Source organism: Macaca thibetana, chromosome 11, assembly GCF_024542745.1.
Source record: "Macaca thibetana thibetana isolate TM-01 chromosome 11, ASM2454274v1, whole genome shotgun sequence".
NCBI classification, from domain to species: Eukaryota; Metazoa; Chordata; class Mammalia; order Primates; family Cercopithecidae; genus Macaca; species Macaca thibetana.
Window position 1 is genome coordinate 52,659,507 of NC_065588.1, and position 10,139 is coordinate 52,669,645.

Sequence of the window (10,139 nt, forward strand, 5' to 3'; positions counted from 1 at the left end):
TCAAGGGATCTGCCCACCTTGGCCTCCCACAGTGCTGGGATTACATGCATGAGCCACTGCGTCTGGACATGCCTAATTAAAAAAAAAAAATTTTTTTTTTTTGTAGAGATGGGGTCTTGTTATGTTTCCCGGGCTGATCTCAAACCCCAAGCCTGAAGTGATTCTCCTGCCTCAGGCTTCCAAAGCACTAGGATAACAGGCATGAGCCACCATGACTGGCCTGGTATATTTTTAAAAGTCTAAATTATAATAAATTTTTAAAGCCAGGCACAGTGGCTCACGTCTGTAATCCCAGCACTTTAGGAGGCCGAGGCAGGCGGATCACGAGGTCAGGCGATCGAGACCATCCTGGCTAACATGGTGAAACTCCGTCTCTACTAAAAATACAAAAAATTAGCCAAGCATGGTGGCGGGCACCTGTAGTATCAGCTACTCGGGAGGCTGAGGCAGGAGAATGGCGTGAACCCGGGAGGCGGAGCTTGCAGTGAGCCGAGATCGTGCCACTGCACTCCAGCCTGGGCGACAGAGTGAGACTCCGTCTCAAAAAAAATTATATATATACACACACACATATGTATAAAAAATACTGTTAAGTTTAAAAAAACTCATAGGTTTCAAAATAGTATGAACAATATGATTCCATTTTTGTTTAATAAGTTAGATAATAGGTAATTTTCTCTTCCTCCTTCCTTCCTTCCTTTCTTGTCATTGTATTCATTGCAGTAAAATATATATCTATATACATATATAGATATATATTTCTGAGTGATTAAAAAGGAAGAAAAAATCAGATTGTGGGTTAATTCATTCCTTTCCCTGAAGGAGACTGGGCTCTGGGCTCCCCGGGTAGTGAGGATGAGGAGTAGAATAGAGCTGCAGTCAGCAGGGAGCAGGGCTCATTCTGGGGTGCAGAGACCAATAGAGAACAGTATATCTTGCTATATGCAGGGCACTGCAACTTACAAATCACAGTGCATGGCGAGGACAAGGGTTGGGGTGGTACCTCTCACCATTTCTCCAGCTGTTCCAACCCGTGGTCAATGGGAGCTCTAATGCAGGCTTTTTGCTGCTGGGCTTTCCACTCTTCCAACTTTGGCAGTAGTAGCTCGATTAGGGTAGTTAATCGGCCTAGCAGTGCTTTGGAGGCATCCAGCACCTCCTAGGAAAGAGATAATGTGAGTTTTGAGCATCTCTCTCTTTCACCCTCCACTACCCAACTGGGGATGAAGAAACAAAGAAGCCAGTGCTAGAGGACCAGGGTCCCCACATCCCTCATTTTTCCAGGTCCCTGTTGCCCACACGTTCTGTCCTCTGCCTCCCACCTTTCTCCTTTTGTCCAGTTCATTGAGAGTTTCCTGCAGAATCTGCTGCTCTTTGGCCTGATGGGAGTCCAGAGAAGGTGTCTTCCCTGGATGGTGGGAACAGGAGTCAGTCCAGGGGTTCTTTCCTCTCCTTCCTGACTGGGGTCTCAGTTGGATTCAGGAAGGAGGAATTTTGTGGAGGAAGAAAGGGAAACCAAAGCACAGGCACCTGTGGGACCCTCAGGCAAATTCTGAATGGTCATGCTTGGACCAGACACCCCCTCAAATAAAACACTGTTAGTTTTCCATGCATTTCCTCAACATTTACTGTCTCCCAGCTACACCTCCAGCTCAACCTCCACAAAACACCCTGGCACTTCCAGCTTTGCATGGCAGCAGGACTGTAGTCAGTGGGGTGTGTCTGACAGTGACTACTGCTCATTGGAGCTTTCTCCTGTTCACTTCCAGCTCTGGCTTCTCAGCAGGCACTTATCTTTCTCCAGCCCCTCAATGTGCTTCCTACCTTTGGCCTGGATCTTGTATCGGAAGGAGAAGACATCCTGCTGGTCTTTCAGTTGGCTGATGGATTTTACCAGCTTCTGCAGAGGGGAGAGGACCCCAATTAGGCTGCTTTTCAGGGAGGTATTAGACTGAACGCTGCCCACCCTAACTCCTACCACATCTACTAACCTCCATCATAGCCCTTAAATCCAGGATTCGGGATTCGATCTCATGTTGCTGGCTCTCCACAGGTGTTACAAGAGCTGGCTCTCCTTGCTCCTGAAAAAAGAGGCTCTGAGCATGTTTTAACTCTGGCCTTTCATGCCTTAAGTTCAGGCCTGAAATCATACCACAGGATGTTGGGGGGGATGCTGTTGTGAGACAACTCCCTGAGCGCTTTCCATGATTCGTCTCTATTTCAGAAGTTTCCAACAATACCACTGAATTGTCCTCACCGGTTGAGCCCTCTGAGCCTGGATCAAAATTCTTTTTTCTTCCAGAAGGAGGTTAAAGATCATCTCAGCCAATTGGGTAGGGCCCTGGGAAAAGGCCTAGAATAGGAAAACAGAAAGTATTGATCCAATTCAACCACTCTCAATGACCTATCATCCTAGACCTTCCCCACCAATGTCCACAGTATTTCTTCTTCCTTCGGGGTTCCTAGCCCTTTTTCTTTTCACCATAGCATCCTCCCAACAGTGTCATGTATATGCAGCCCTCCTCTCTGCTAGTAATTCCCCAAGTCCAGATTCTGTCCTTCTTTCCCCAGATTTGTCCCTGTCTCCCTTTGCACCTCCAGGTACTATTCCATTCTCCAAATCCTACTCCTCTATACTCAGCTCCCAGTGCTACCTCATTGCTCTCAACCCTTCCAAGTACCTGAATGTCCCGGCAGAATTTCCGCAAATTGTGCTTCAGCAACAAGGAGTCTGGGTCCTGGCTGCAACGGCCACACTCATAGTTCAGCTGATGCAAGAAGTGGAAGAATAGCATGGTAGCCTTGGAATCATCATTCCCGAGTACAGCTTCCTGCCTGGGAACCAGGAATAAGAAGGATTAGTGTCTCTGCAGTCTTACTGTAATCCTGAGGCTTTCCAACCCCCTCCCGCCATTAATGATTCCAGGATCCTGGGGGCCCAGACGTAAGGCACCACCTTTCTCATTCCCCCAACTTCCTGAAGGCCTCACCAGTTCTGGTCTTCAATCCAGACAGCCAAGTACTGTCGAATGTCCACAGGCAGGAGACTGCATGAGTAAAGCTGGTGCAGCTGGTCCTGAAAGGGGCTGTCAAGATTCTGCAGCATTTCCCACTGTGCCATTTGGGCTCTGCATCAGAAAGATGAGGGTTCCCAACTGGATATTTTGCTGGACTAAATCATCCATAGTTTCATGATTGTTCATTATTACTAATTTAAAATGTTTAAATTATACAAGTAATAAAAATATTGAAAACATTAAAGTCTATGTTGACCCTACTCCTAATCTTGGTTCTTTCCCCTCCTCTCCAGAAGTAACCACTGCTATCAGTTTGGTGCATATTCTTCCAGGGAGTGCTACTGGTTGAGTATCTGCTATTCCAAGCATTTTGGATTTCAGATTTGTCCAGATTTTGGAATATCTGCATTACTTACCAGTTGAGCATCCCTAATCCAAAACTCTGCAATCTGAAATGGTCCAAAATCTAACTTTTTGAGCACCCATATGATGCTCAAAGGAAATGCTCACTGGAAAACTGTGGAGCCCAATTTTTCAGATTAGAAATGCCTAATCTGTATATATATATATATATTTTTTAGATGGAGTCTCATTCTGTTGCCCAGGCCGGAGTGAAGTGGCATGATCTTGGCTCACTGCAACCTCCATCCCCCTGGTTCAAGCGATTCTTCTGCTTCAGCTTCCTGAGTAGCTGGGATTACAGGCGCCCACCACCATGCCCGGCCAATTTTTGTATTTTTTTTAGTAGAGATGGGGTTTTGCCATGTTGGCCACGCTGGTCTCAAACTCCTGACCTCAGGTGATCCAATCACCTCAGACTCTGAAAGTGCTAGGACTACAAGCATGAGCCACTGTGGCCCCAACCTGTATTTTTTTTTTTTTTTTTTTTTTGAGATGCAGTCTCGCTCTGTCACCCAGGCTGGAGTGCAGTGGCGCGATCTTGGCTCACTGCAAGCTCCGCCTCCTGGGTTCATGCCATTCTCCTGCCTCAGCCTCCCGAGTAGCTGGGACTACATGCGCCCGCCACCATGCCTGGCTAATTTTTTTTGTATTTTTAGTAGAGACAGGGTTTCACCGTGTTAGCCAGGATGGTCTTGATCTCCAGACCTCGTGATCTGCCCACCTCAGCCTTCCAAAGTGCTGGGATTACAGGTGTGAGCCACTGCACCCAGCCGGCCCCAACCTGTATTTTAATAGCTTCAGTAAGTGGGCCTTTGTGCTTTAATGGGAATTTTCTTTTCTTTTTTTTTTTTTAAGACAGGGTCTCACTTGGTCACCCAGGCTGGAGTGCAGTGGCATGATCTTGGCTCACTGCAGCTTTGATCTCTCAGGTTCAAGCGATTCTCTGCCTCAGCCCCTCAAGGAGCTGGGACTACAGGAGTGTGCTATCACGCCAGCTAATTTTTTGTAGAGATAGGATTTTGCCATGTTGCCCAGGCAGATCTCAAACTCCTGAGCTCAAGTGATCTGCCTGCTTCAGCCTTCCAAAATGCTGGGATTACAGGCATGAGCCACCATAACCAGCCTAATGGTAATTTTCAAACACACACTAAAGCAGAGTGACTAGTACAAGGATCACCATCCAGCTTTAACAAACTACTGTTTCCACTATCTTATTTCATCTATCTCTCTAATTCATTTATTTTGCATTTATGTGTTTGTTGTTTATATTTGTTTATGCTAAACAAATATAAGCATTTAAAGATCAGTGTTGATGTTAAGTATTTATTACAGCATGATCCCTGCTGACCCTGAAGCTTTTTTTTTTTTTGAGATGGAGTCTTGCTCTGTCACCCAGGCTGGAGTGCAGTGACATGATCTCGGCTCACTGCAAACTCTGCCTCCCGAGTTGAAGGGATTCTCCTGGCTCAGCATCCTGACTAGCTGGGATTACAGTCGCCCACCACCATGCCCTGCTAATTTTTGTATTTTTAGTAGAGATGGGGTTTCACCATGTCATCCAGGCTGGTCTGGAACTTCTGACCTCAGGTGATCTGCCCACCTTGGCCTCCCAAAGTGCGGGGATTAGAGGTGTGAGCCACCGTGCCCGGCCACCTGAAGCTTTTTTAGGAGCTAAATCTTTTTGGAGGTTAGGTAAGTACACCCTATAAACTGCCCTCCATATAGGAAGGAGGAGCTCCATGCTAGAAGACATCTAAATGCTATGCAACGGGTTGCTCAGTCCCTAAGAATATGACACGTTTATGACCTGTGAATCTTGAATATGATTATAAGTTATCAACTTTGTGAGATCCTGAAACTTCACTTAAATTTTTTTTGTTTTTTTTGTTTTGGCAGGGCACAGTGGCTCATGCCTGTAATTCCAGCACTTTGGAAGAGGCAGGAGGATCACTTAAGGTCAGGAGTTCAAGACCAGCCTGACCAATGTGAAATCCTATCTCTACTAAAAATACAAAAAAATTAGCCAGGCATGTTGGTGGGCACCTGTAATCCCAGCTACTCAAAAGGCTGAGGCAGGAGAATGGCCTGTACCCAGGAGGCAGGGGTTACAGTAAGTGGAGATCACATCCAGCCTGGGAGACAGAGTGCAGTCTCTGAATCAAAACAACAACAATGAATTGGCTTTTGCCTGTCACCAAGCAGGCTGTGCCTTGCATCTTTCTCCTCACTGTTCCCTGCTCGCTGCCATCTGGTGTCTATTTAGGAAACTGAAACTTAAGCTTGTTGCAGCCTGAGCCTAACAGAACAGAATTCATGCACATTAGTGGTCTAAAAAGGTCACATGATTTTATTACAAAGTAAAAAGAAATGCTTGGGGTGGTATAGTCTTCTACTAACATGAATAACATCAGCTGCCCTTCTACCTCCAGCAGGAACAAGGGAAGGGAGGGATTGGGCAGGGGCTATTTTCATTTTAACCCTTTTAGTAGTGCTTGATTTTTAACACTATGTGTCTGTATTGCTTTTATGATACAAAAAAATATAAGTTAAAAACATGATTAGGTGGCCAGGCATGGTGGCTCATGCCTGTAATCCCAGCACTTTGTGAGGCCCACAAGACGGGAGGATGGCTTGAGCTCAGTCAGGAGTTTGAAACCGAGCCTGGGCAACATACTGAGATTCCATCTCTAAAATAATAATAATAATAATAATAATAATAATAATGAGGTCCCAATTCTTGAGGATTTAAGTGTCTGATATTAAAGGAGCAAGTCAGCAAAGATTCAAATATGAAAACAAAACAAAAAACCTGGTCTCCCCGAATGGATTGCAAACACTGAGGTTAAGAGCTAAAACAATTTTTTCTCATTATCTCTCACTCTTAAGCACATATTTTGCACTCAAGAAGCTTTTCTGAAATGAACTGAATTTTGTGTGTGACCTTAGGCAATGTTTCATCTTTCAGTAGCTTATACTTTTTAACAAAACAAATAAAGACGATATCTATCTTTGTTTTTAGATTTATCTATCTTTGAACATCGTTTTTAGGTGAAGATAAAAAATAATGCAGAGCAGAGTAACGTCAGATACCGAACCAACAATGCCAGATTCCGGGTCTTGGAAGCTGCAGGGCAGTTTTCGGGGAGGGGCATTGGGGTTGGGGAGATAGGCTGGACAGGAGAAGATCGAGAACCGAGCAGGCGACAGACAGCTCCTCTTTCAACCTGGGGACAGAAGCTGCCCCCTCCAGGGCGTAACTCCTGGGGCCAGTCGCCCTTCCCTGGGAGGAACTCTCACTCTCACCCCCACCCCTACCTCAGCACACCCTCTCAGGGCCCGTACCTGATTAGGGTTGCAGTCCCCGCGCCCTCCACTGGCTCTGGTCGCGACTTCCCGTCCGTAGAAGGAGTTCGGGTACTAGAGCCTCAGGCCCCGCATACAACTTCGGCCTACACCCTCGGACCCGCCCCCTTGTAGCTGGCAGCGGAAGTCCGGAGCGGCCCCATTCCCAGTCGCCACCCCGACACTGGCTGCCACTCAGTCAAGCCCTTCCCAGACTGCGAACTCACTGGCGCCGCCGCAACTACACCCCCCCGCGGGGCGGGACAAGCTGAGCCGAAACCACACCTGCAGCTCCAGCGATTGGTGGAGAAGTTCAAGTAGGCACTTTCTACGAGGGGAGGAGTCTAATTAGTGGACTGGCCCAAGACTGAAACAGCTGATTTTCGAGAACCCGCTCGTGAGCCACGGAACCGAAACTAGCTTGAGGAGCCTGTAGACGCCAAGGGCTCCATGGGAAGGGGTGGGACCGGAATTTCGACGCCTTGGGATAGGAAGAGGAGGGCTGAGGTAATGAAAACAGTATTTTTTTGGCCGGGCGCGGTGGCTCAAGCCTGTAATCCCAGCACTTTGGGAGGCCGAGACGGGCGGATCACGAGGTCAGGAGATCGAGACCATCCTGGCTGACACGGTGAAACCCCGTCTCTACTTTAAAAAAAAAAAAAATACAAAAAACTAGCCGGGCGAGGTGGCGGCGCCTGTAGTCCCAGCTACTCGGGAGGCTGAGGCAGGAGAATGGCGTGAACCCGGGAGGCGGAGCTTGCAGTGAGCTGAGATCCGGCCACTGCACTCCAGCCTGGGCGGCAGAGCGAGACTCCGTCTCAAAAAAAAAAAAAAAAAAGAAAACAGTATTTTTTTTTTTTATTTTTTGAGACGTGGTCTCGCTCTTATCACCCAGGCTGGAGTGCAGTGGCGCGACCTCGGCTCACTGCAGCCTCGACCACCCGGGCTCAGGTGATTCTCCCGCCTCAGCCTCCCAGGTAGCTGGGACTACAAGCGTGCATAACTCCGCCAGGATAATTTTTTGTGTTTATTGTAGAGACGGAGTTTCGCCATGTTGCCCAGGCTGGTCTTGAACTCCTGACCTCAGGTGATCCTCCTGCCTCGGCCTCCCACAGTGCTGGGATTACAGGCATGAGCCACTGCACCTGGCTAATAGCTATTTATTGAGAGTACTGTGATAAGCACTTTAGATTAATTGTGTCATTTAAAATTTACAGGGCAACTCGTTGAAGTTAAAATCATTCTCTCCTTTAGAAATTTAAAAACTGATCTTAGTTCAAGAAAGAAGTTACCAGTCAGTGATCACGGAGGCTCTAACAAGTGGAGCCTAGATTCAAAACCAAACCCTCTGACTTCAACCCCCAAATATTTACGTTCCTACGTTTTACTGTACAGCCTTCCTCCTGAATAAATCGGAGTTTAAAATTTTGAAGACATGTATACAGCTTGTCAGGATATTAGATTTATTAGTTCTGTGGTTACTACCTTCTTTTATATCCCAAGACTCCCAGCCCCAGGATCTAAGTCATAGCTCTTGATTATGGCCCACCCCCAGTAGGGAGCTGAACTTACTACTTCTGATATGAAAGAAGCCAGGGTAGTCGTTTCTTCCAAGTCACTCACATCTGAGATGGCCCTCAAACCCTCCTTGGTGGTCTCTGGCTGAGAGATGTTTGCGTCTTTCCGATCTTGGTAATACTGGATCAACTGCTGAACCCCAGACCTTAATGCAGGTTTAAGTGCAGCACTGATCGCTAGACCCATAGGTCCCCCTGACATCCCGGCCATGGTCATCAGAAGGTCATATCCCAGATCTATGGCCCCATCTCGGCCTCGTTCCCTGGCCTTGCCCAGGCAGTTTTGAGTAGCATAATACAAAGCTGTGCCCAGGTTGTAGAAGGTTCCCACTCCTGGCAGCAGCTGGATGACATTGTGCATACCTTGCTCCTCATTCTCACAGTCCTCTGTGGGGAGGGAGCGCCGGACCCTTCCTGTGCTTTGCTGCTCCCTGGCTAACAGCTGCAGAGCAGAGGCCAGGGCTTCCACTGACACGTTCCTCTCTGTGCTTCTTCCTGTCTGGAGCCTTCGAAGATGCTGGATGAGGACCTGTGTAGCATTCACACCACCCTGGCGGTAGAGCTGTAGCTGTAGAGCCCAAACATCAGCCTGGCAACCAGCTTCCTCCAGGGCATTCCTTAGAGCCAGGCTTACCAAGAACTTGGGTAGAGGGGCCATGTGGCTGAAACCAGGCAGTGACTTTGGGTGCAGAAATTGGCAGGACAAGGGGTCTGAGGAGGGTGTCTGGGATTCCAAGGACAAGGGAAGGTGCATCAAGACATTTGTCTGCTTTCCAGATGAAGTGGCATCCACAGGGTGCAGCAAGACGTAGCAAAGTAGCAGCTCAACTGGTATCATGATGAGTCTGAGGCCACACATGTCTGGAGCAGAGTACCCTAGAAAGGGGAGAAATCCAAAACATACAAACCATTTCCCTAAGGGCTATGGTGAGCCCACAGCTCAGTTAGGGGGACACCTCATACATCACCTACCTACAAGCTTTTGTACTTTCTTTTTAGAGACGGGGTCTTGCTCTGTTGCCCAGACTGGAGTGCAGTGATGGGATCACAAATCACTGCTGCCTTGAACCCCTGGGCTCAAGGGATCCTCCTGCCTCAGCCTCCCAAGCAGCTGGGACTACAGGTGCATGACACCATGCCCAGCTAATTTTTAAAATTTTTGTAGAGATGTGGTTTTGCCATCTTGCCCAGCCTGATTCTGAACTTTGGGCTCAAGTGATCCTCCCACCTCCGCCTCCCAAAGTGATAGGCTTCCAGGTGTGAGCCACTGCACCTAGCCCCAAGCTTCTGTTCTTTTTAGGTAAAGGCCTAGGAAATAGGAAATGCACCCCAATTGCTCCCACTTGGTTTCCCTCATTTACAGGTCACCAGGGATTCTGTTTTATTTCCACCCATATATAGGGACCCCAGATTACCACACAGTCCAGTCATTGAGAAGTGAGTTTTGGTTGCTCCCCGATCCTGTTCTGCCTAGTTCTCTGTCCCGTGAGGAAAGGAGATATTTGCTTTCCCCTATGATCAGTGAAGGATGTAATCTCTGCAAATATTTGCCCATTTATACTGGCTGCTCAAACCTTGTGCCCTTGTCACACACTCAACATCTATACCCACAGTCCTGTTCTTTGGCATTTCCTGTATGTCCCTGCCACATACAGTAAGCTCATGATAGGAGCCAGGGAAATTCAGAATTAGGAAAGATGAGATGTTTGTGATACTCTCATTTCTCTTCATTTTAAAAATTAAATTAGCGACTGGGCATGGTGTCTCACGCCTGTAATCCCAGCACTTTGGGAGGCCCAGG

General features: G+C 47.6%; 2 protein-coding genes across 6 annotated transcripts in view; both read right to left on the reverse strand.

Moving 5' to 3' along the window:
- The window catches only part of STAT2 (signal transducer and activator of transcription 2), a 22,660-nt gene extending 14,230 nt beyond the window's left edge, over positions 1 to 8,430 (reverse strand). For 2 of the 3 annotated variants that reach the window (XM_050749131.1, XM_050749128.1), the window contains exons 1-8: positions 6,762 to 7,284; positions 2,991 to 3,128; positions 2,682 to 2,835; positions 2,258 to 2,353; positions 1,992 to 2,081; positions 1,825 to 1,900; positions 1,323 to 1,408; positions 1,011 to 1,159 (exon numbers count right to left, since the gene is read on the reverse strand). In XM_050749131.1, the coding sequence (XP_050605088.1) occupies positions 1,011 to 1,159; positions 1,323 to 1,408; positions 1,825 to 1,900; positions 1,992 to 2,081; positions 2,258 to 2,353; positions 2,682 to 2,835; positions 2,991 to 3,121 (782 nt within the window). In that variant the 5' untranslated portion in view covers positions 3,122 to 3,128; positions 6,762 to 7,284. Of the gene's footprint in view, positions 1 to 1,010; positions 1,160 to 1,322; positions 1,409 to 1,824; positions 1,901 to 1,991; positions 2,082 to 2,257; positions 2,354 to 2,681; positions 2,836 to 2,990; positions 3,129 to 6,761; positions 7,285 to 8,333 lie in introns of those variants that run through there. The other variant, XM_050749129.1, reaches the window with a different exon arrangement.
- Positions 8,202 to 9,870, reverse strand: APOF (apolipoprotein F). Of its 3 annotated transcripts, XM_050749173.1 has the most exons (3): positions 9,754 to 9,870; positions 8,973 to 9,214; positions 8,202 to 8,888 (listed from the first exon to the last, which is right to left on the reverse strand). In XM_050749173.1, the coding sequence occupies exons 1-3, from the start codon at positions 9,767 to 9,769 to the stop codon at positions 8,253 to 8,255; spliced, it is 894 nt and encodes a 297-aa protein (XP_050605130.1). In that variant the 5' UTR covers positions 9,770 to 9,870; the 3' UTR covers positions 8,202 to 8,252. The 3 variants fall into 3 exon arrangements, with proteins under 3 accessions (XP_050605130.1, XP_050605128.1, XP_050605129.1); XM_050749171.1 differs by having other exon boundaries at positions 8,202 to 9,214; XM_050749172.1 differs by lacking the exon at positions 9,754 to 9,870 and adding an exon at positions 9,311 to 9,695 and having other exon boundaries at positions 8,202 to 9,214.
- Positions 9,871 to 10,139: the final 269 nt, after the last annotated feature.